The sequence below is a fragment of the Pipistrellus kuhlii genome, unplaced genomic scaffold (assembly GCF_014108245.1).
Source record: "Pipistrellus kuhlii isolate mPipKuh1 unplaced genomic scaffold, mPipKuh1.p scaffold_m20_p_15, whole genome shotgun sequence".
NCBI lineage: Eukaryota > Metazoa > Chordata > Mammalia > Chiroptera > Vespertilionidae > Pipistrellus > Pipistrellus kuhlii.
The window spans coordinates 3,549,349-3,575,418 of record NW_023425460.1 but is presented as its reverse complement, the minus strand read 5'-3'; the positions used below and the strand labels follow the sequence as shown (position 1 = coordinate 3,575,418).

General features: G+C 49.3%; 1 protein-coding gene across 1 annotated transcript; it reads right to left on the bottom strand.

Moving 5' to 3' along the window:
- Positions 1-1,247: 1,247 nt before the first annotated feature.
- Positions 1,248-15,103, bottom strand: PLAC9 (placenta associated 9). Its single transcript, XM_036438077.2, has 4 exons — positions 14,882-15,103; positions 4,256-4,353; positions 2,401-2,524; positions 1,248-1,986 (listed from the first exon to the last, which is right to left on the bottom strand). Exons 1-4 carry the CDS (start codon positions 14,940-14,942, stop codon positions 1,976-1,978), a joined length of 294 nt encoding a protein of 97 aa, XP_036293970.1. The 5' UTR covers positions 14,943-15,103; the 3' UTR covers positions 1,248-1,975.
- Between the last annotated feature and the right edge of the window lie 10,967 nt (positions 15,104-26,070).

Sequence of the window (26,070 nt, the reverse complement as noted above, 5' to 3'; positions counted from 1 at the left end):
CAGACCCAGCCTCCGGCAACTCTCCTGCCTCTTATCTAGCCACCGCCTTCAGAACCACCTCCGAGACCAGCCAACACGCCACACACCGCTTTTTTTCTACCTTAACTCATTGCCGGACAACCATGAGCTCCCAGATTCATCAGAATTATTCCACCGAGGAGGAGGCTGCGGTCAACCGCTGGCCAGCCTGCACCTGCGGTTCCCCCGCCCCTTTCAACCTCCCCACCTACCTCAGTCTGGGCTTCTACTTTGACCACAACAATGTGGCTCTGGAGGCCGTGGGCGCCTCTTCCCGGGTCAGCACAGAAGCAGCGGGCACTGAGCGGCCCTTAAAGATGCAAAACCGGTGCGGTGGCCGCGTCCTCCGCCAGGGCTGGCAGAGCCTTCCCCACGTGAGAGGGTAACTCAGGAAGCCGCCATGGCCTTGGAGAAGAACCTGAACGAGGCCTTTGGAGCTGCAGGCCCCAGTTCTACCCACACAGACCTCAGCTCCGAGACTACCTGGTGAACTACCGCCTGGCTGAGCAGGTGGGACTCGCCAACAAGATGGGCCGCACCTGGCTCCCCTCCGCAGGCTGCGGCCGGGCTGGGCTGGGAGAGTATCTCCTCCAAAGGCTCACTCTCAGGCACAGCGAGGAGCCTTTGGGCCCAGAGGCCTTAGGGGCCCCTCTGCATCCCCCTGGGCTCTGGCTTTGCCCGAGCCTCTGCCTGAGCCTGTTAGGCATCCTCCTCACCACCCTGAAGCCCTCGCCCATAAATTGGACCAAATGAAACAATAAAGCTTTTTGCTGCAAAAAAAAACAACAACCCCACACAACAACACAAAAACACATAAAAATAGTCAACAAGCACATGAAAAGATGCTCTGATCACGAGTCATTAGGTAAATGCAACCTAACACCACGAAATACCACCACACACCTAGTGTGATGGCTGTAGCAAAAAAAGACGGCGAGGATGCAGAGGCCTTGAAATCCTCACACAAGCATTGCTGGCGGGAGTGTGCAGTGGTCCAGCGGCGAGGCGAACACGCTTGGTGATTCTTCAAAACTTCAGCCGGCGGCGTTACTGTTTGAATTAGCAATTCCATCCCGAGTTATAGACCCGACAGGAATGAAAGCCTGTATCCACACAAAAGAGAGCGAAGGACTGACACGTTACAACACGGATGGACCTTGAAAACAGGCTAAGTAAAACAAAAACAAAACAACAACAACAATAACAAAAAAGGCACAAAAGATCACGTGTTGTATGAGACTATTTATTTAAAATGTCCAGAACAGGCAAGTCCATAGAGACAGAAATGTCAGTGGTGTCCAAGGGACGGTGGGAGGGGAACAGGAAGCGATGCTTCATGGGGACAGGGCTTCCTTCCGGGCTACTGGACATGCCCTGGAATCAGAGAGGTGGCGACGGCACAGCCTTTCGAAGGCCCTGAACTTGTACAGCTTAACGTGGTTACAACTCTGAAGGTTGTGTTAGGTGAACTTTACCTCCATAGAAGTCTCTTTTAAAACCTTAAAGGGCACAGGAATCCCCTGGCGGGTCTCATTAAAATGTAAATTCTGATTCAGGAGGTTGGATTGGGGCCCCAAATTCTGCATTTTTGACAAACTACCAGAGGTGCCCATTCTGTGAGTAGCCAGGCTCCCACAAGGGCCCTTCCGCAGAGTCATCTTAGGATTCTCAGCGTCAGGTGCCTCACCTCAGTGAACAATCCTGCCTTGTACAGAAGGAGGGCCGAAGCCCAGCCGGGCTGGGGATGCCCAGGCCCACTCCTCCAGGGGGATGTGGGCCTCCGGGCATGGGGGTAGGTGGAGAAGGGCTGCCGCTGTAGGATCCACTCTGTCAGCGGGGTCAGAGGAGTAGCTTTTATTCGCACAAAGCTGAGGACGGAAGGCCAGAGGCAAGGCTCAGAGGAGAGCTGTCGGGCAGGGGTATTACTTCCAGCTGCTGGGCTTCTCCACCTCCTGCTTCACTGATGATCTGAAAGAAAGGGTGCCTCAGAGTGAGGGGTGCTGAAGGCACCCTGCCCCGCCCCCAGTCCCAGGAACTGTGCCGGGGAACACAGGGCTCAAGGAGGGAGCAGGTGCAACCCCTCCACTGCCTGGTCGGAGGGACGCCGGTCTTTCTGGAAAGGGTTCCTGGTGGCACAGAAGTGGTCCCTGGAAGGGAGATGAGAGAAGGGGGGGAGTGTGTCCCATGGACCCTGATGGGACACTGGCCTGCACCCACCCCGGTGGGGGCCGAGAACACTCGGCGTGAGCTGGGGGAAATGCCTGCCCCCTTCTGTCCGGAGGAGGAGCTGGAGGTCTGGCCTGTGCAGGCGGCACCAGAGCACCCAATCCCACCCTGCCTGCCCAGCTCAGGGCTGTCACCTCTGCCACCTGAGGCGCTCACCATCTCCCAGGAGGTCGGGCACCGGGCTGAAGGGCCCCGGGGGCAGGGTCCAGGCCAGCCCCTCCAGTTGGCTCAGCAGGCTTTTCACTTCGGCCTCCAGGTGTTCCACCGTCTTCTCCACCGTCTGGGGCAAGAGACATGGGAACAGGGTGGGGAGGGGCAGAGGACACGAGTGGTGCCCAGTCCTGCTTAGTCAGGAGCACCTGGTGTGCAGCGGGGAGAGAACTGGCTGCCAGGGGACCTGGGCCCTTCTTGTTCAGTCCCTGCCCTGCCCACCTCCGGGTTCCCTAGATGACAAAATCTTAGGGCCCCCTCTCTGGAGCTGCTGGCATGGGTTTTTCTCTGTCATAGGATCTGAGTGACCAGGATTCCAGTCTCTTTCAAGGACTTCATCACGGGAGCTCACATTCCTTTTGCTGCCTCGCCCCCTGGTGGCAACTCTGCCAAATGACAAGTTTGGGATTTTGAAATTTTCTTTATTCACTGTTAACTTTTTTCATGAATGAATCCCATTAATAGTCTGGTGAAACGTACAGACTCCAACTTAGACAAATGATCTAATTGAAAAAAATAATAAAACATATAGTAATTCCAAGGACACTAATTTCATTAACATATTATTCAGTATTCAGGATTAAATTTTTTATATAAAATTTGTTTTTATTAACTCACTAAACAACATGATCCACCATAATGTCTAACAACTACTGCAATTTTGACATAGGGATTAAACTGACTGATATGTTGAGATGTTCAAAATAATTGTAAGGGGATGAAATTACCTGATTTCTATTGATGACAAAAATCACAGTACTATTGATACTTATAATACTACTATGGTTTGTTATATCCTATATAATAAAAGCCTAATGTGCTAAGTGTCCAGTCAGCAGTTCAACCAATCAAAACATGATAAGGCTGTTCAACCGCTCACTATGACATACACTGACCACCAGGGGGCAGACGCTCATATCTGTAGGTTAGCTTGCTGCTGGGGTCCAGCCGATCAGGACTGAGCAAGACAGGCCTGACACTCCCTGGAGCCCTCCCACAGTCCCTCCCTGGCTGGCCAACCTCCCACATCTCTCTGTTCCCCAGCCCTGATTGTGCACCAGTGGAATCCCTTGGCATGGCCTGCACCTTCTCGAAATCCAGGACCTTCCGAGATATTGGAGAGCCAGTTTTGGCCCAACGGCAGAAGGACTGGTTGCTATGATGTGCACTGATCACCAAGAGGCAGATGCTCAATGCAGGAGCTGCCCCCTGGTGGTCAGTGTGCTCCCCAGGGGGAGTGCCGCTCAGCCAGAAACTGGGCTAATGGCTGGCAAGCACAGCGGCGGTGGTGGGAGCCTCTCCTGCCTCTGCAGCAGTGCTAAGGATGTCCGACTGCTGGCTTAGGCCCACTCCCCACTTAAGCCGGCAGTTGGACATCCACTGAGGGCTCCAGGGACTGTGAGAGGGTGCAGACCAGGCTGAGAGACCTTCCCCCAAGAGCATGAATTTTGTGCACCAGACCTCTAGTTTATAATAAATGTGAATGCTAAGGTTTTTTAAAAATAAAGTATAATTTTGTTCCACATAAATTTATGGACCACAGATTACAAACTGGCTGTATAACAAAACACAGTGATCAAATCTCTACCTTTTCACCTGGTGATTCTGCAGAGATTTCTGGTTGGGTCCCAGGGGCAGCAGGGTCCCCTGCAGCTGGTCAGTCCGACAGCCAGGGAGGGCAGGGAGCAGGACTGGCCTGGATTTCCCTAATTTTCCAAAGCAAGCTTGGCTGAGCCCTATAAAGCCAACAGCCTCACAGGTGGTTCCGAAGGTGCATGTCCTCCCCGGTCACCCTTATTACCTCCTCTAGGACATCCAAGCGGCTGAGGACAGCCACGTGTGTGTCACACCCCGTGCTCCGAGCTGCGTCTCCTCTGGAGGGGATGGAGGGGTCGGCGGCTGTGGGAAGACAAGTCCTGTCACTGTGGCCTGTTCCCCTGTAACGCCTGAGACTCCTGCGAAGCGCCGGGTTCAGTGGGGCGGGCCCTGAGCACACTCACACACAGAGAGAAGCGAAGGCAGCCTCAGGGGGGATCAGGGCAAGAGAGGGGCTGCCCTCATCACTCACTCATCTCTGGGCTCACCGACAGGCCAGGCGGGCTTCCTCAAGGAGGCGCTGCCCGAACAAGGAAGGTGTCCGCCAGGGAGAGCGGCGTGTGCAGACAGGGAGGCGTGCACAGCACGGCTCAGCGCACAAGCCCTGGCAGGTAGAGTGGCTGTGAAGTATAGGGCGGCTGGGAGATGGGACTGGAGAGGTGGGTCACAGACGCCAAGCCAGGGGCCCTAACAACCAGTCACGGTGCTCGTTTGGGGGTTAACAGAAGGGTCACATCACCATAGATGAATGTTTAAAATACAGACACTGGATTGGAGGCATTTGTCTTTGCAATAACCAGGGTGAGAAGTGAGGCAAGGGGGCAGTAGTAGTAGGGACTGAAAGGAAGAAAATGAGTAGAGAGCCCGGCCAGCGTGGCTCAGTGGTTGAGCATCGATCTATGAACCAGGAGGTCACGGTCAATTTCGGTCATGGCACATGCCCGGGGAGCAGGCTCGATCCCCAGTGTGGGATGTGTAGGAGGCAGTCAATCAATTGTTATCTCTCATTATTGATGCTTCTATCTCTCTCTCTCTCTCCCTTCATTTCTGAAATCAATATATATATATATATATATATATATAGATAGATATATAGATATATAGATAGATGATAGATAGATAGATAGACATATAGACATATAGATATATAGATTTTTTTAAAGAAAATGAGTGGAGATGTTTGAGTAGTAGCACTGACATCTGTGAGCAGCTAGTAACAGCTGGCATCCATGAGTGTTTACACGCACACACAGTGCTAAACACATGTACTAACTCAGTCAGTTCCACAACCACCTATCATCATCCTTAACATACACACAGGAAATGTATGCACAGACGGGTGACATGAGGTGTCCAATGTCACGCCGCTGGTAAGTGGAAGATTTGAGGTTCAACCTGCTCAACCCGATTCATCATTTTTCTCCCCAACGTGGATTCCTTTTTGGCTCCTCTTGGCACCGCCACCCCTCCTATGGAAGTCTCGGACCCCGGTCTGGTGGCTCCGAGATGCCTGGGGCCCATCGGAATTGGCTGGACCCTGGAAGAACCCGGCACTCAGGAGGGAGGATACTGTTCCAGAAACTACGAGAAGCAAAGAGCCTTCGGGAGGAGGAAGTGGCCACCGAGGCCCAAAGGAGCCAGAGGCCAAGCAGGAACAGGGAGAAACAGCCACAGGAGCGTCACTGCCAAATCCCACCCCAGCTCTTCCAGGGGCTGGTGGAGGGCCGGGCAGGGTTTAGGCTGCGGTGGGATGAAAAGGGAAGGAGAGGTCAGAGGGGGAACCGAGGTCCCTGGAAGTGTTTTCGGGAATTGTGACTGCGGGAAGGAGAACAGATCACAAGGTCTGGAGAAAGCTGATTGCTGTCCCTTCCGCTTTCTTACACTAGAGAAACACGCCATGCTTAGGGCCTGAAGAACAAGAAAGGAGAGCTGGAGGAAAGCATTTGAGAGAGGTCTTGCAATCCAGAAAGGGGTGGTGGTGGTTTGGGGAGGGGAGGGAGGAGGGAGGAGGGAGGAGGGAATGACAGGTAGGGACAACCCTTGAGGGAAGAGAAACAGCGCACAGCAAAGATGGGTGCAAGGAAGTTGAACAGGTTCCCACCTGATGGCCTCTGCTCGCTTTGTAAAGTATAATAAGAGGAGAATTGTTTGCTGACCACTCGGGTGGGGTTAAGGAAGGGGGAGAGAGCTGTGAGTGTCCAGGAATTCTGTGAGTGCGCTGTTAAACAGCCACTAAAACAGAAGCTCCGTGAGAGCACTGACAGTGTGCCCCTGGGTGGAGGGCTTGTGTGAAGAGGGGGTCCCGGAGGGGGCGAGGAAAACCAGAGGCCGCGCAGGAGGACTGCAGGATGGCCTGACATCGGGAGCAGCTCTGGAAGCACCTGCCCTGCCCCCGCGGCCCACAGGCTGGTACAGAGCAGCAGAGTCGGTGGCTGGATGGAGCAGACCCTGGGAGTCTGCAGGATGTGTGCAGCCAGAGAACAAAGAGAAAAGAGCAGAGGAAAGAGAAGAGAGCAGAGGAAAGAGAAGAGAGCAGAGGAAAGAGAAGAGAGCAGAGGAAGTGAGGGATGGACCAGCGAGGGGTGGAGGTGATGAGCTCTGGGGTCTGGCTTGGGTTGGGAAGAAAAGAGGACAACAAGCAGAGCCATTGGGAGGTGGAGGGGCTGAGGGCCTGGAGGCCTTGATGGGAGAGAAGGAGCAGGCGGTATGGGCGGAGGGACAGCATGCAGGTGTGGCCATGGGCGGGACTCTGGAGCAGAGGGGGTACAGTTACCCCATGGGTCTGTGTCCCTGCAAAACTCCTGGGACTGCCAGGCCTCATGTGGGCCGGGTTGTCCAAGGGGACATTTAATTGCCCAGAAGTCGGCAGGTTTGAGTTAAGAATGGAGCTGCTATGTCCTTTTGCTGGTGATGAATGCCACCGGGAGAGGTTGAGTGTCTTGCCAGCAAATGCCTGGACCCCAAGCACTGGCCTTCTCCGACCCCCTCAGCAGGCTGGCCTTTGGGAGCTCCACCGAGGCGTCCCCCTGAGATCCTCTGTTTCCATCTCCCTCTGGACCCCAGCTCTTCCCCTCAGGGCCGGGACCACCAGCAGGGACAAAACTTCCTTCCACTCTGGGCATCTCTTGTGGCGAACAATGTGTGTCTTACATCCCCCACTCCACCATTCCCCTCCGCAGAACCCACAGAAGCCTCCCCCTGAGACAATGGGCTGCTTGTTGCCTTGGGGGTGTGTGTGTTAGAATGGAGCTCTGGTTACTGTTTTAAAGGGACGCTTTCTGAGATCTACACTAAAATATTTACAGATGAAATGCTAGGATGTCTTGGATTTATTTCAAAATAACCCAGGCCTGGGCGTGGAGGAGGCATGGGTGGGAACACAGAGCAAACAAGATTAGTAATTGTTGAAATTGGGTGATGGGGACCTGGGAGTTCACTGCACTCTTCTGCGTGTGCGTGTGTGTGTGTGTGTGTGTGTGTGTGTGTGTGTGGTTTGAAATTTTCCATAAGAAAAGCCAGTTGTCTGATAGGGTTTAGCAAAAACACAGAAGCCACAGAGGGCAGCATGCGCCGGTGGGAAATGTTCAGGATGACAGAGGGGTGGTCCGAGACCCCGCCTGAAGGGCTGTGCTCCGTCTGGGCCCCGTGCCCTAGGAAACCTGGGAGCGCCAGGTTGCAGGGACCCACATTTGGATTCATTTATCTCAGCGGGAGGAGCGGGGCTGCTCAGCCTGGAGAGGAAGGACTTGGAGGGGCAGGAGGCGCTGATCCTCCCGTGGGGAGGGCTGTCAGGAAAGAGGTGGCTGATCCACCCGCCCTGTGCAGTGTGCCCTGGGCCCTTTGGCCAAATTTCCCCTCTGAGCCTCGCCTGCCCTCTCCCAGGCCCTCTCCTCCTCTCCCCCAGCTCAGGCGGAGGAAGCAGCGTGACCCTGGGGGCAAGTGGGGCTCTGCCAGCTCGGTACGTCCCGAACGCCCGGACACGCTCCTCCCATTGGCCTGAGACCCACTGCTCTGTACGTGTCTGTGATGAGATCTCGCTTGGCTCCAAACCCATCCGGGGAGAAGGCTGGCCTGAGCTGCTCTCCACGGCGCACAGCTCTAATCTCTCACATCTGGACAGAACCCCGCCCGGCTCCACCGCCCAACTGCCCCTGAGTCAGCCCGGCCTCCCGATCGGAGAGGGGTCCCATGGCGCTGAGCTCAACGTGTGACGGCAGAAAACACACTGGACCTCGCGTTCTTGGCCCGGCTCAGCCATGGGCTGTTGTGGGCTTGTGGGAAACTTCCCTCCTCCATGAGCTTCTGCAGCCGCTCCTGCCACACGGGTGGGGTGGCCCCACGACACTGCTGCCCAGATACAGCTCATCCTTGAGCAGCTGGTCTTCCAGAGCCTGCCCAGAGGCCACAGAATTAGCTACAGGGAGGAGTCAGTGCCAAGTGGCTTCCTGGACCAGACCCTCCAGCAAGGCAAGGCCTGGGTGCCTTCTCTTTTTTCCTTTTTTGAGCTTGTATACACACACACACACACACACACACACACACACACACACACCTTGGAGCCTCGGGGACCTCATCAGGAGGAAGGGGCTCACGGTCAGGCCTGCGTCCCCGGGCTTCCAGAAAGAGAAGGGGTCGGGGAGGCTGAAGGATTGCCATGATGAACCCGGAGGAGCTGGAGAGGAAGGACTTGGAGGGGCAAGTCCTCCCTTCCTCCCTCTGCCCGCCCGCCCTGCCCCGGCCAGCGGGGACATGGACCTTCTTGGACGCCGGGCTGTTTTCCCTGGCCTGGCTCCTGCTCGGCCTCTGTGCGCCCTGGACGGTGGCCAGGGGTGGAATGTCGTGCGCTGGTGAGAACAAGCTGCAGCAGAGGCCAGAAGCCCAGGAGGAGGTGCCGGGCTCCGTTAAAGAGGCCTGGACACGGGGTCCCCTCGGGGCGGGAAGTACGGCCCCTCCACTTACAATCAGAGGAGACCTTTGTTACCTGGGACCCAAACGCTGAGGAAGTGCCCACGACACAAATGATTTCTGCTGTGGCAGTGACACTGACAGGGACTGGGGAGCCTCCTGTGTCATCAAAGACACTCTGCTGGACCAGCAGCTCTTGTCACTGGGGGTTAAGTCTATTGGACCACATTAAGTATAATAGACTAATACATCTAGTCACATTTGATATTTGTATTAAAATTTATGATTCATTTAAAGACATCGGTGGTTTTTGATTTTTTTTTAAATTTAAATTATTTCCAAATAATTATGTGAAGAACTCCAATCTGTGGAACTGCTGTGGCTGAAACAGGAGAGGGGCCCTCAGGCCGAGAGAGAGAGAGAGAGAGAGAGAGAGAGAGAGAGAGAGAGAGAGAGAGAGAGAGAGAGAGAGCGCGCGCGCTCAGGGTCTGAGAAACACTCTTGTTTAGTTTAGTTTTGTTTTGTTTTGGGTGAGACATGTCTTGCTCCCTTGGTCTTTAGTCACTTTCCAGATGTGGCTGGAGCCTTGCCATCCACTCTGAGAGCATAGCAATGCCATTCTAATACCTTCACTATCTGGTCAAGTTAGTATTTTGCTGAAAATACAAGGTAGGCTGCTGTAACAAAGAGCCCCCTCAATTATACACAAGTTAATGTCTTTCTCATGAATCAGTTCAGAGGCAGACTGGCTTGTGGTCAAGGCTGGCAAGCAGTTCTGCTCCCTGAGGCCGTACAGAAACCAAGTTTTCTTCTATTGTGGAATACTGTGCTTCCTAATGTTATAATGTGCTAGAACATTCCAAAACCCCCGTCATGTGGAGAACATCTAAGAAGCTGGACCTGGATATCTAGCTTCTCTCCCTCCGCTTGCTGTGGAAAGAATGCAAGGCTGGGGGTTGGAGACGCAGTGCCCCGCCCCTGCTCACGGACTGCGCTCTGCCTCTCACTGGCTTCCTTGTCTGCCAGGGATCTGACCTGCTCTTCCACTTTGCAGGATCACCGTGTGGATCACAGGGGATCCTGCACTTGAAGACGCCTCAGAACTGCTGAGGGATGCCACGCAGGGCATCGCCCAGGTGAGCTGACGAGTGAGTGGGTCGGTGAGAGCCCCCTGTGGCTGCCCCTCCACATGGAGTCAGTGCTCTTGGTTAGATCACTCCAGCCGGCTCTCCTCGTGATGGGGTGGCACCTGCCCTAGACCTCAACCCAAGCAGGGGCCCAAAGGGTGTTTGGGAGGGGCTTCTCCAACACGCACCCAGTGCTCCTTTACGCCAAGCCCATGGTTGGATCTTTGGTTTCTTCACCTTTAGGATGGACATAAGCTTACTCTGTATTTAAAGCTGCTCTTTCTTTTTTTACTGTTGACACTATTACAAACGTTCCCCATTCCTTTCCGCTTTGCCCTCCTCAACGCTACTCTTTTAATATATTATTGATTTCAGAGAGGAAGGGAGAGAAACATCAATGATAAGAGAGAATCATTGGTCAGCTGCCTCCTGCACGCCCCCTACTGGGGATCAAGCCTGTAACCCGGTCATGTGCCTGACTGGGAATTGAGCCGTGACCACCTGACTAAGAGATTGATGCTCAACCACTGAGCCACACCGGACCAGCTCCTCAAAGCTACTCCTGACTTGTGATCACTTACTCTGTGCCAAGGTTTTGGTGAGTTCTTAAATGCATTATCTCATTTAATTCCAGCTGTGAGCTCAGAACTCTTGCATCCTTTTTATTTTTTTATTTTTAAATACAGTTTAGAAAACCAAGATCAAAGATGTTGGTGCCTCAGATTACACAGCTAGTAAGTGGTGAGGACAGGATTGGAATCCAACACTGTCTATACTACGCCTTGACAGTGGTGTGACCTTGTGTAAGTCAAAAGCCACCTATTTGGGAGGTGCCTCAGCTGCCTCTGGTGCCTCTTATATAAAATGAAGGGCTGGACAGGTGCAGGGGACCTATACAACTGACACCCTCACAGCTGTTTTAAGCCCCACAAGAGCCCAAATGTGTGCTTTGGACCCACCCGTCTTTGAGTGCTTCACTCCCCACAACATCTAGTTTTGTAAGAAGAAATGCTGGGATCCTCACCACAGCCCTTCAGTATCTTCCTCTTCCACCCACAGCAAAAAGCAGGGTCCAGCCCAGGTCGGTTTGGCTCAATGGATAGAGCATTGGCCTGTAGACTGAAGGGTCCCGGGTTCAATTCCAGCCAAGGGCACATGCCTGGGTTAGGGGTTCCATCCCTGGAGGCGGGTGTGCAGGAGGCAGACTATCAGTGATTCTCTCTCATCATTGATGTTTCTCTCTCTCTCTCCTCTCTTCCTATCTGAAATTAATAAAGAAAAAATTAAAAAAAAAAAAAAAGCAGGATGGGAAGACAGATGCCCACAGGGACCTGGAGTGGTCGATGGTGGAGAGTGAGAGATTCTGATGGGCCCTGAGGCATGGGTAACAATGGTTATACTGGCTGAAAGGGACTTCAGATCCCTCTGAGGGCAGAATAGGAAAGAAGCTCAGCCAAGCCTGAACCTAGAAAAAATTATCTACAAGTGACACAAAAGTTTGTCTCACTCAACATGTAAAGAGCTTTCACAGACCAATAGGAACTATCCCAACACCACAACTGAAAAAGTACAAAATGATTTAGTAGAAATGCCCAATATGTATTTGAAGAAAAAGCCCAATCTTGATATTAATCAAAGAAATGTAAATGAAAGCAATGAAAACTCTTAGCCCGGCCAGAGTGGTTTAGCGGTTGAGCGTCAACCTACCCCAGACTGCGGGCTCTATCCCCAGTGTGGGGCATGCAGGAGGCACCTGATTGATGATTCTCTCTCTTCACTGGTGTTTCTATCTCTCTCTCTCTTTCCCTTCCTCTCTGAAATAAAAACACATATGTGTTTTTAAAACACTGTCTTAAAGTATTCTTGGGGGAAAAATTCTAACTGGAATTAGATTAAGCTTCTAGATCTAACTACTGGTTTAAAGACAATACAGGGTGAAAAGAACATTTAAATGACAGCTGGGGGTAAAATCTCTATGTGGAAAGATACTGGACAAACAACCCAGTTTCTTCAACAAATGAACTTTAAGAAAAAACAACAACTGAACAGGAGAAGAGAACTTACATATTTAAAGAAACTCATCAGACATCTCAACCAAAAGCAATGTATGCACCTTATTTGGACCAAACTAACCAAAGGAAAAAACATGACATAATCAGGGACATTTGAACCCTGATTGGATATTTGATGACAGTAAGGAATTTTTGTCCATTTTTACGTTATGATAATAGTATCATACTTATGTTTATTAAAAGGTTACTTATCTTTTAGAGATACATCAGGAAATTTTTAGAAATAAAAACAACCTGTGTTTTTAGAAATAAAACAACCAGTGTGGCTCAGTGGTTGAGTTTGGATCAATGAACCAGGAGGTCACAGTTTGATTCCCTGTCAGGGCACATGCCTGGATGCGGGCTGGGGGGCATGCAGGAGGCAGCCAATCAATGATGCTCATTATTGATGTTTCTGTCTCCCTCTCCCTTCCCCTGTGAAATCAATAAAAATATATTTTTAAAAAAATTAAAAACAATAATCTATATGATGTCTAAAATTTTCTTCAAAATAATTTGAGGGAGGAGAGAAAGGATGGGGCTAATAGATGAAACAGGCTGGCCATGAGTTGATACTTGTTGAAGCTGGTTGCTAGGTACATGGGTTAATTATACAATTCTGTTTCATAGGCGGACCTCGATTTATTTCGCTTAGAAGATATTGCATTTTTTTGCAGATTGAAGGCAAGAGCCCCCACCAGCAAAAAGATTATGAGTCCCTGACAGCTCGGATAATGGTTAGAGCTTTTTTAACAATAAAATATTTTTAAATTATTGGGGTTTTAGACATAATGCTATTGCACACGTATAGACTAAGACATAGTATAAACATACTTTTTAATTATGTTGGGAAACAAAAAAAACATTAGTGACTCACTCTTTTGCAATAGTCACTGCATTGTGGTGGTCTGGAACCGAGCCCACAATATCTCTGAGGTATGCCTTTATATCCAACGATTCCATAATTAAAAGTTAAGAAAAACAATGGTACATTGTCCGAAGTTTGAAAGGTTACACACAAAAATGTGTGAACTCAGTGTGAGATCGCTTTTAATGCATTTGTACTTTCCTCCTTTCTATTTTTAAATTTTAATATTTTTCTTTATTTTATTTTATTCTTTTTTCATTACTGTCCTTTTTCTTACTTAATCTTTAGCGATAAGCATGCATAATGAGGAAGGAAATCATGTTTTTAAAATGCCTTTAAGTTAAAGGGTCTATACCAATTGTGGCTAAGGGGCCACAGAACACCAGCCGTCAGTGGGCAGGTGGCCAGCCTCTCCCTGTGGGGACACAGACCCTGCCTTGTCTCCTCAGCTCCAGGAGACAAGAAGTAAAATTTATATTATTTACTGGGGGAGAAGGACTGTGCTGAGCCACACTTACACGGCCTTCCTAACAGGTGAGGACACTGAGGCTCAGAGGGAGCAGTGGAGCTGCTGGGGGGACGGGAGAAGGAGCCAATGTGCTGACACACCTGACACTTCCTCTCTCCTCCAATCCCCGCAGACCACTCTGTGGGGTGGGTACCTTCCACCCAACAGCCTCAGAGAGGTGGAATGACTCACCCAGGGCCACTCAGCCAGGGCTGCCCCGGATCAGGACCAGCCGATTCTTTCCCTGGTGCTCACCCCCACAGCTGCTGTGCCCCGAGGGGGACTGGGGTTGGGGCCTTCCATCCTGGCGCAGGGCACTTGGTCTGGGGGACTCAACACCCACGGACTCCAGGCCGATGGGGGAGCAGCGTGGCCTGGGGCAGGAGGCCGGGTGCTTCGTGAGGGCTCTGCCTTGGCACTTTGGTGAGATCTGAGCCTTCCCCTCCCCTGGCCAACTGGGATGGGCACCAGCTGCCCTGGCTGAGGCCTTCTCGGGACGTCGGAAAATGGGAATGTGGCTTGTAAACTGTAACATACTGTGCAATAGGCAGAGCGTCTGTGTCCAAAAATAAGTGCACTTGCAGACACCTGCCCTGAGCCTCACCTGGGAGGGCAGAGGGGACAGCGCAAGACAAAGCACCCAGCCCGCAGAGCACCCTGCCCCCAGGCTCTCCGGGATGCCTCCTGCAGCCTGGAGACTGGCTGCTCACCCAGCGACCTGCCCCCTCAGGCCACCGGATAGGTGAAGCATGGGCCCTGTTCCTGGGCCGCCTGCCCCACCCTGACCGGCTGTCATGGGTGTGGAAGCTGGGTTTCCAAGGCCCAGGGAGCCAGGCCCCAGCCTCTGCTGACCCTGGGGGTGGGGGTGAGGGTGGGGGTGAGGGTGGGAGGTAAGAGCAGGTGAGGGGGCTGCCCCACCTGCAGACTGGCCTCCCACCCTGTGCTCCCTGTCACCTCCCCCCTCTCTCCTTCAGACCTGGGGTTTCCCCATATTCTCCCTTCCTTTTGGTCTGGAATCTTTCCCTTTTCCTCTAGATTCTCCCCCGCCCACTTCTCTTGCCATGTCAGGTCCTCTGTTTCTTTCCCTCTTGTTCCATTTGCCTCTCAAACTCCTTTCTAGCCCATGGTTCACACCCACCCGTTATCTCCAAAGTCTCTGTGACAGTCCCCACCTTTCTCTCAGTTCTTCCCCCGCCCTCTCTCTCACCATCTGCCTTTATTTCTCTGCCCTTTCTCCCTCTCTCTGTTTTCTCTCTCATCTCCCTCTTTCTCCATCTCTCTCTCTCCATCTGGCTGTTTCCTTGTCCCTCCCTTCTCCATCTCCCTCGCCCGGCGCGTCTCTCCCGTCCCCGCCCGTCGGGGCCCCACTCACCGTCGGCGCCCGCGGCTCGGAGCAGGGCGAGCGCGGCCAGAGCGCACAGCAGGGGCCGCATGGTGCCGACTGCCCGCGCCTCCCCGGGAGGATCGCCGCCGTCTCCCCGGGATCTCGCCGGGAGGAAATGCGCGCGGCCCCGGCCAAGATTCCTGGGCGGCTCCGGGCTTTCTGGCTCCAGCGAACCCGCCCCCTCCAGAGGCCCCTCCGCGCCCGCGGGCCGCGCGGAGCCCAGAGACCCCGAGGGCGGAGGGCGGGCGTGCCAGCCTGGGCGCCTGCCCGGCGAGGGGCTGCCCTGGAGTCCCCGCTCCGGGGGTGGGGTTGGGGGGTGGGGTTGGGGGGTGGGTGGGGGGCGCAGAGGAGAGGGAGAATGGCGAGGGGGTGAGGGTGCGGCCCGGCATTCGCTATGAGCCCGTTATACAGCCTGGCCGGCCGAGGAAGCTGAGGGCAGTGCCTTCATCCCCCGTGTCACCCAGAGCCCCTACGAGCAAGTCATGCACTCTCATTGCATGGGACAGTGTCTGGCCCTGAGAAGTGCGTCTGCCTTCTACAGAAAAGTGCTGTTCCGCTAAAGGAGTCATAGTGATGTTAGAAGAGAATTCAAAACAAAACAAAAACAAAAAAACTTAAAATCATGAGAGGTGAAAACGAGCATGTGCTGAAGATTTTATTTAAGTCACGAATGAGGGAATCAGTAAGGGGTGACAACAAGCCAAAGGACAGACACAGATCAGAATATGGCTATGAATGTGCAAATAAAGAAAACTGGGGGAGAATTAACTGAGCCCAAACAGGACTGGTTTACATACATCTGGACAAGCATCGTTTTGCATTCCTATCGACGTACAGACTCATTAAACAGCTTAAAGGAATGGAAGCCTGGAGCCCTAATAGAATCAGAATCGGTGTCCAGCCCTGTGTTTGAACTCTGATTCTGATTCAGTGGATGAAAGACTTCTCATTCACGTATGTCTGCCCTCCAGGAGTTAACGGCCTAGAAACCACCATAATATTAATAAACAGTAGCTGAGCGCTGATCGACTAACTGATCCATATACCCTTCCTCTGCTCTTCACTGCAACCCCATCATTACGTCCATTCTTCAAACCAAGAAACTGAGACCCAGAAATGTTAAGAACTTTGCCAACAATCATCCTACTAGTATCTCCTTGCCAACAGTCACCTGCTGGCATCTCCTTGCTGACAGTCACCTGGCTGGGTTCAGGGTTTGAATCCAGTCTTCCTGTCTCTGCAGGCCAGTCCTTAGACCAGCAATTTTTAACCTTTTCATCTCATGGCACACGTAAACTAATTACTGAAATTCCGTGGCATGTCAAAAATTACACTATTTTGCCGATCTGATGATAAATTATGGATATCAAATAAAAATAAAATAGGCATAATTTTAATTCATTCACATGGGATGTCTATTGTTGTGTTGACTGTTGCCATTTTTATTATTTGACAATCTAAAGGAAAAGAGGTCAGTGCCCCTGTCTAATTAGTCAGGTATTGCATATTTTAAAACGTGGCACGCCAGTGTGTCATAGCACACGGGTTGACAATCACTGCCTTAGATAATAATTGTCACAGCATTCCTGAGAACCAAGTTGTCTTTCTTCATGTAAGCACGCCCAGAGCAAGAGCTGGGTGGCTTTCTCAGTGAACTTCCAATCCACCTTCCTCCAGTTTAGAACACAATAGTCAAAGCCTCATTCATGGGATTCACACCCCCAACAAGTGCAAAACAACCCAAGTTTTAGTGAAAACAAAAACCAAAGCTGCAGCAGCCTTGATTTCTGCGCTGCAGAGCCTGGAGCGCGGAGCCTGGTGTCAGTGGAGCGCCTTCATCACCAAGCCCAGGAGAAGGTATCTGTCCTGCCAGGGCCCCCTTAGGGTTAATGGGAGTCCTTGCAGACAAGGCTGGTCTCTGTCTTCTCATTCCCAATCCCGGTCTTGTAGTTCTCCAATTCAGTTACCACACTACCCAGCAGTCCTCACTGCTCAATTCTTCCCCCCAGGCACAGAAATTCCAGTTTGGAAGCAGCAGATCTTGGGCAGAGATGTGGATCTAGTTTTTAAGATGCTCTCGTGGGGATTAGGATGCCCTGATGAGCTGCTCAGAAGGGTTTCTTTCAAGAATGTCTTACACTCCTTAGTAGGACATTCCTGGGTAGGTTAGTCAGGTGAGACGTTGTCCAAAGAACAGCCCAGAATCAGTGGGCTACCTACCTAATATTTGAATTTGCAATGAAACTGACACACATGCAATACTTTCTTGTGGTGAGTCACAGGGTAGGACAGCAGGCGGAGGAGAATGTGAAACTCCTCCCTGGCACTAACGCCCCTACACAGCGATTCTAGTCCATCCCCTCAGCGTGACTACTCTCCCCGCTCCTGGTGTGTGCACTCCCTATCCACCTAATGTATATTCAGATACACACAAGCATGTACCTGGGACTGAAAAATAGGCATTTTTGGAACTTGCTTTCACATTTATGTTTATCTCACTCATAGCATCAAATCTTGAAGATCATCCTATGTCAGTACACATAAATCCACTTCATTCCTTTGAAGCCTTGCAAAATATATCATGAATGGATGCACCATTATTTGCCCAGACAATCCCCTACAATCCTCTACTGGTGGACAGGTAGTTTGTTTCTTTCCCCACCTGTGCTTCAGGGAACATACTTTTGTATATATTTTTATGTACATGTATCGTACTCATGTATTTCTAAAAGGCTACATTCCTGGAAGAGGGCCTTTTATATTTTGCCGGATATGCCAAACTTTCTCACTAAGCCCATTGCAAGGGACTGTAGCACTGAGAGCTACTTTCAGGGTCCCCAATTAATCTCGCTCTGTGTTGAAGTTGTGCTGCAGGGGGCGCTATTTACATAAAAGAATTCTGTAGTGGAGAGACCTGAAGTTGTAGGTCGAGTAGCCTTGTACATTCTCCAACACTGGATATATAGCTTTTAAAATATAGGCAGTTTGATTATGAAAAACGTTACCTTGTTGTTTTTATTTATATGCTATTTATCATGAGTGAAGCTGAGCTTTATTTGCCAATTCAAATATTCCCCCCCTTTCTTTTTACATATTCTGAGTATTAATTCAATGTCTGTTGTGTATGTTGACAATGTTTTTTCCATCCTACCAATCGCTTTAATTTCCTTTGTTGGGTCTTTCATAATACAGAATATTTAGATATGTAGGTATTCATATCTCTATTTTCTTTTATGGTTTCTAAGTTTTACAACTTGTATATGATTCCTCATACCAAGACTATAAAAATTTTCCAATATTTTCTTCAAATAGTTTAAAAGGTGGTGTGTGTGTGTGTGTGTGTTTGTGTGTTTAAAGGCATAATCTCAAATCCATTTAGAATTTGCATTGGTTGTGAGGAAAGATTAAAACTTAATTTTTTTCCTGAATGGACATTTAAAATCCTAATGCTCTTTATTGCATAGGCCATCCTTTAGCCCCTAATTTGAACATAAAATAAATTGTTGGTTAGCTGTTCATTCCTAAATGGAGTTCTCTAGCCATCATGTCTATCATGAGGTCAAGGAAGCTAAAATAAAAGCTTATCATTTTAATAGCTACTGAAACTATTATTTGATGAAATTAAATAGCCATCCCAGACTTAAAAACAACAACAACCTCTAAGAGGCAGGAAAAAAGGAAATAAAGGGGGCATTTCCTGAACAAGGGAACTATTTTATCTTAAACAAATAGTTCACATGTGCATGCAAGGAGGACAGAGAGAAAGCACTTTTATTAAGCCAGGCACGAGGTAAAAATGCCACCATCACCACTATTAGTTATTCATGGTCTGATCAATGAAGCACAAATTAAAAGAGGAGCAATTCCAAAGGAGACAAAACATTGGTAATAGTGGGAGATTCTGTTGATTTTTAGAAAATTCAGTAGAACTAAAAGAACTGAGATAAGTGCTTGGAAGTCATTTATTTCCTCAAAGCAACAGAAACCAGCCTGACCCCTTGAAGGAACCCTTCTGGGCAAGATGACAGGAAGGACTCAGTTTGCTGATGTCCTCCTTCCAACATTCTCTAGAAATGACCAATGGAAACTGACACCAGTGCCAGGAACTTGGGAAATATGCCACCCACATGCCAGTTCTGAAAGCAAGTTGATGGCCAGCTGGGATTAATGGCAGTAAGTACCATTCGTCTGTTATTTGCTAAACTTCTTTGAACCTGGCATTGCGCTAAGGCTGTACTTGTGTTAGCTCATGTATTCCTTGCACCATTAGACCTATAAGAAAGGTGTCCTTTTCTCCATTTTTCAAATATGATATATTTGATGAAGGTCAGAGAGTGGCAGATCCAAGACTGGAAGTGAGTCGATCAGATTCTAAAACCCATGCTCTTAAGCATTATCATGCCTGCTCACTCTCGGGTCCTAGGGGAGTAGCCAGGTAGTAAGGAGAAGAGGGCAAATGGGGCATTTGTGGGCTCAGAGTAGCAAGTTCTTAGCACTTAGGGGGAGCCCACCCACAGCCTCCTGCATAAATGAAGTGCCGTAGGCTCCTGCCACCCTGGCAGGCAGCAGCAGGGTCCACAGTGAGCACCGTGTGAGGTCGGAGAAGTTGGGAGGTGCCCATGTAGAAATGTGAGAGTGGTTTCCCAGGGCACCTATGCCTCCAGAGGCAATGGCACAGGATGCCCATGGGCCTCCCAGCCTGGCAGTGCTGAGGGCACCAATGTGGGGAGTCTGGCAGGCAGCCAGGGAAACAGGAAATAGGGGCTGGCCTTTCCTGTGCAGATGGAGGGGGGTGAGGGACAGCCGAGTGAAAGGGCCTTGGTGCCGGGAGGTGGGAGCTGCACAAAGCCTCCTTGTCTCCCTGTCTTGGCTCAGGCAAGACCGGGTCCAGGAGAACCTCAGCCCTGTGGGCCAGGCCTCCTCCTCCGCACATAGATGCGGGGCCCAGGGCCACATAAATTATGGTCGGAGAAGTTGTACCAGTGGGGTGTGGGTATGAATGTCTTTGTTGGGGGAATAAAAAGAAGGGGGACTTGACATGTGGAGGTTTAAGAAGTGTGAGTTTGCCAAAACCGGTTTGGCTCAGTGGATAGAGCCTAGGCCTGCGGACTGAAAGGTCCCGGGTTTGATTCCAGTCAAGGGCATGTACCTTGGTTGCGGGCAAGTCCCCAGTGGGGGGTGTGCAAGAGGCAGCTGATTGATGTTTCTCTCTCAATGATGTTTCTAACTCTCTATCCCTCTCTCTTCCTCTCTGAAAAATCAATAAAAATATATTCTTTTTTAAAAAGTGTGTTTTTGTTTGTTTGTTTGTTTGTTTTATTTCATTTTTTAATCTTGTACCCACTTACGTATAGTCCTGACTCCTTGCAAGTAGGGAAAATCTTTTGGGCCCAGGCGGAAGTGAAGTGAGGAAGGAGGGTAGAGGTGTATTCTTAACGATTATACAACAGTATTAATAGTCACAGACCTGACAGCCCAGGTTCATCGATTCTGAGTTTGTGTCAAGCACTGTTCAAAGCACCATGTGTTTCATTTCTCGGTTAATCGGGGCTACTCGCTGTATGAGGTGGGCTCTGTGGTTGCTCCAGAGTCTGGCAATAGCAGTTTCCCAGCAGTGTGCTTTTTAAGGGATGAATCTACATTTAAAGATGGCGAAATGGGTTGTACCTGCTTGGCTTGGAGATAGTTTTGCACAGATTCATATTGCTCATTGGCCATTCAGTTAATCCACGATTCCAGGATCCTCTGTGTGCCTGGGGGTCAGGTAGACTATTGACGTGTCCCTGAGCCATTTATTATACCTTGTTTGCAGGCTCTCTAGGAGCATCTCATTTTGCCCCTTTAGGTTGGAATTGGTTAAAATGTCAACTGTCTGAGGACTTGGTTTGCCTCCTGACTACTCAAAGCATTTCAGTTAGAATCCCTCGGTAAAGGGAGGCTTCAAACCCTGATTCTATCCTTACTGGCTGGGTAGCCTTAGGCAGGTCACGTCCTTCCTCTGAGCTTCAATTTCCTCACCAGCAAAGAAGAATAACAACAACACCCACATCACAGTGGAAAATGTGAATTCCCTTGCCTGCCTCTGACCTGCTTTTCCAGCATTCCTGAGCGTCCCTGTTTCCTTGCCTTATTTATTCCCAGGTTGGGAGTTTCCTGAGGCTGGGAAGGGTATGCGCAGTGCCTGACAGGTCTATGGAGGCCCTCGGACCTGTTCCCAAGGAGTAAGGAAAGTCAACTACTGGCCAAGTTAAGAGCCAGCAGCTGACTCTGCTTCCTGAAGTAGGTGCAGGAGGATCACAGCCTTTGCTTCTTAATCTCTTTTGGAACACAGACTCCTTTTAGGATTTGATAAAAGCAGAGGACTTGTGCCCTGAGTACGCACCTACACTCACACATAAGCACATAACTTTGCATATAATTTCAAAGTCCTATTGACCAATCTCAGTGTATGAGACATGGAGTAAAAAGCCCAAACTAGAGGATGAGATACCATGTAGAATCCTAGGTCCTTCTAGTCCTCCCAAACAGGTTGTCAAGTGAGTCCATCTGAGATCAGCGAAGATCAGCAGGAAAACCACCCAGCTGAGCCCAGCCTGAATTGATAATGTGCAGTCTCATGAGGTAAATTATGACTATTGTTTAAAACTATTACATTTGGGGATGGTTTATTATACAACAAGACCTAACTGATACAATCTCCATAACGAAAATTTGGAAATGTTATTGGCAGATACAAAAGAAGACTAGAACAAGTGGAAAGACGTACCATGTTCTTGGATAGGAAGAATCAAGATCATGGAGATGTCAATTTTAAGTCATTCTATATGTAAATAAACCACAAATGAAATATAAATGGAATCTTTTTATTATCAGATAAGCTGATTTTAAAGTTGATATAGAAAAACACTCAAGAAGAACCACAGGGAAAAGATCCAAAAGAGAAAAGGAAGAGGAACTATCTGTTTTCTGGACCTCTTTGGATTCTAATCTAGAGAATATCAAGTTCACTGACCCTTCCATGGGCGCCAGGATAAGAGCCTCTATTTCAGAACTGCTGGACAATGAAGTCCAGGTTCTTCTTTCTACATTCTGCAGGACAATCCTCTCCCAGCACCACCTCAGGGTCACAGGATTGGTTCAGCTCTCTGGGTGTGGCTTTTTGAGTGCCCAGCCCCCATTAGTCCCACCTTGATCTTAATTTTTACCTTGACTCTGCTTGAAGCTGCCTGGTCTCTGAGGCCCTGAAGGCTAATGTTCATTTACCTACCCCCTCCACTAGTCCAGATGTAGCAGTTACAGCTGACCTGCTTGGGGTTCTCGCCCCCTCAGTGACCATGGAAGAAAGGTTGGGTACCTGCTCAGAGCTGGTGCCTGGCCACACCTACCACAGCAGCCCTCAGTGCCACTGACATGCCCTTGTATCATGCCTCCTGGCTGGCTCTGTGCTCCTGAGTGGCTCCTCCTCCTCCTCCCTTTGAATTAACTCCTTGTGGTGAGAAATCAGGAAGCGTCACTGCCATTTTTCACAGGGACTGAGCTTCTTTGGTGTCATTTCCCAAAGGCCCCAGCAGGGGGCGTTAGCCAATCTGTGTTCAGACTCATGTTCCAGTGAAAGCGTCTTTTCCTGATACCATTTCAAATAGACATTTCAGCGGGATCCCTTGCTTGAAACATAAATGAAATAATTTCTACATAAGGAATTAGTTGGTGGCATCCATTTTAAATATGTATTTCACGAGGGGTGTATTTCACTGTGAAAATATTGCTGCCACAACCCAGATGGAATTGGAGAACATTATGCTAAGTGAAATAAGCCAGTCAATGAAAGAAAAATACCACATGATCTCACTCATTTATGGATAATAAAGAACATTATAAACTGATGAACAAAAAGATAGATACAGAGGCAGTAAAGCACGAAACAAGACTGTCAAATTATAGCGGGAAGGTTAGGGAGAGGTGGGGGAGATAAGAGATCAACCAAAGGACTTGTATGCATGCATATAAGCATAACCAATGGACGCAAAACTCTGGGGAGGGAGGGCATGTATGAGATTGGGGTGGGAGGCAATGGTAAGATATGTACACATGTAATATCTTAATAAAAAATTTTTTAAAGAAATTATTGCCTCCAGGGAGTGATTTTAGATACTATGGCTCTACCTGTAGTTTACAACCAATAGGCCAGGAGCACAGATGTTACAGACAAGGTCTTTGGAGTCACAGGGATCTAGATTTGACTTCTGCTTTGGCCACTGCTAGCTCTGATTATTAACAAGGGACTCAACTTCATTAGGCCTCAGCGTTCTATCTGGAAAATGGCCAAGCACAATGCTTGGCACACAGCGCGTGTTCAGTTAGTGTTTGTTCTTATTACTGTTAGTAAAGGGGACATTCTGTGGGATTCGTGAAGTTTCAAAGGATATGATGAGATTATATAAGGGATTCCTGCCTCTGGCCAACAGTGTGTTTTGCAACCGGCACACCAGGCTGCCAGGACAATATTAGTGACATAATGAAATTGAAATTTTATAACTATATTTCTTTTGAGTTTCCTAGGAAATCCTCTGCAATCCTCTGACAAGTCAGCAAGCTCTGTAGCTGTGCAGATGTCACAGCTTCATAAATGTTACAGAATCCTCTATTCTGTGTGCATGTGCAACACGTTATTGCTGCACCTTTTACCAATGGCAAGAAACCCCTGGGTCTGCAGAGTGTTTACGGTATTTGTCCATTGCCATGGTTACAGTATCAGAGGCAGGCGCCAGGAACATGAACGGGATGGGATGCAGGGGGTTAGGGCAGCTAACAACGATGGAAAGTATTCTCACTCTTAATGGGTCATTCTTGGATAATATTTGAAAAATATTTGGGAGGTGAGGCATGCTGTTGAGAACATCTCTTTGGATGTTTCATCCTACACTGCTGACCGGCAGCGTGGTGAAATATTGAGGACTCAGATTGGCTGTGTGACCTTACTGGTTACCTTGCTTCCTAGGCCCTTCGTTTCTCCCCGTGTGGAGTAAGGGGGTCTCGCTGAAGATTGCTGCAGTCCCTTCCAGAATCCTGATTGCAAGTGGCCAGAGCTTGGTTTTATCTCACATCCTGTGTAGCTTAATGCGATTCTGATGAAGTCGTGCAAAATGAAGATAGATTTCCGGAGGCATCCAGGATGAGCTGTGCTACTTGGCCAGCCTGGGCTTTCTTTTCTGTCGTCATCTGTCTTGTTCTCAAACCTCGTGGGTCTCACTTGGCTCTCACACTGTCTTGGAGACAGATTTTTTCCCCTCCGCCAACGGAGCAACATGGAATGTGGGCAATTCAGCTCTTGTTGGCAAATTGTCAAGAATTAAATGAAAATCAGATGAAGTAAGCAAACTCACACTGTCCTCGCGTTCTCAAGATGTCAAAGTTCAGCAGCAGTTGACATACAGGGTGGGGCAAAAGCAGGTTTACAATTGTGAATAGGGGAAACACTCGTTTATTCTTGTATCATTATTTATTGATTATTGTATTACTTTCCATATGAACAATGCTAAACCTACTCTTGCCCCACTATGGATGGCAACACGATGGGGTCTTACCACAACACTGTCTGTTTAAAACACTGTTAATTAGAAACACATGCTCACAAAACAACAGAGTACATTTTGTAAGAACATAGGCACAGCAAACACATTGGAATTGTTGCCTGGGAAGTGGGGGCAGGAGGAAAATGATGACAAAAGGAAATAAATCAAGAGGGAAGTAAACACTGAGACTAAAAAAGAGGATAAAATTTACCCAAGATGATATAGCTAGTGAATAGTGGGTAACAATTTGAACAGAACTGTCACTCAAAAGCCCAGGACCCTATTCCATTACATTCTGCTGCCCCTTCCTTCCATCCTTCCTCCCCCCCCCCCCTCCCCCCTCCCTCCCTCCTCCCTCCCTCCCTCCTTCCTTCCTTCCTTCCTTCCTTCCTTCCTTCCTTCCTTCCTTCCTTCCTTCCTTCCTTCCTTCCTTCTTGTATGTACCACTAGGACTTTTTTTAAAAATTGATTTTAGAAAGAGAAAAAGAAGAGAGAGAAACATTGATATGAGAGAAAAATATCAATCAGTGGTCTCCCATACATGCCCCAACTGGTTCTCAAACCTGCAGCCTATGAATGTGCCCAGATCCAGATTCAAACCTGCAACCTTTTGGTGTATGGGTTAATGCTCCCACAAACTGAGCCACCTGGCCAGGGCTCTACCATTTATTTTGAAAACATGAGGACTCTAGAGGGTTAGAAAGTAAAAAGTTTTTCAAAATTTATTTCTTAATCTTGTATGCCACTCTCCCAGGGATGAACACTCAAAATACCACAGCAGGTGTTTGGTGAAACAGCCTCTGCCTATTTTTGTCTGGGGAATCTACACTATGGTGGCATCTAGTATAGAAATTGACACCTATGGAAAAAGCAAAATAAGAATATTTATATGTGTTTGCTTTTATTTGCAAAATTTCACACAGAAAAGATAAAGTAGAAATGAATAATATTTGTTATGTAAGGTAAATGAAAATAGGATTGAATTTTCCCTATTTGGAAAGATCTTTTCAAAGAACATTTCCTTGAGAATATTTATGAGTCTATAATCTATCTGTATATATAAAAGCCTAAGTGACTGAACAACCGAATGACCGTTTGACTGGTTGCATGACATGCACTGACCACCAGGGGGCAGATGCTAAACATAGGAGCTGCCCCCTGGTGATCTGTGCACTCCCACAGCCAAGCTCCCACAGACAATCAACCTTCCGCAGTCCCTCCTCCCGACTGGCCAACTTCCCATGGTCCCTCCCCTCAGCCTGCCGGTCTCCCCCATTGGCCCCGATTGGAAGGGGGAGCGGTCAGCTGGCCAACCTCCCATGGTCCCTCCCTGCAGCTGACCAGTCCCCCTCCCCATTGGCCCTCATTACCAACCAGGCCAAGGGATCCCACCTGTGTATGAACTCATGCACTGGGCCTCTAGTTAATATAATATAATAAACATATTTACACTAGTAGTCCTACACATAAATCCATGCACCAGTATCTCTCCGTGGGGCCTCGCTGCTCTCCACGCCTGTTGCCCAGAGGTTCTCTGTGGCCCAGATGCCCATCCATGACCAGATGCGGAACACTAGCCTTGTTGCTGTGGCAACGAAGCAAGCA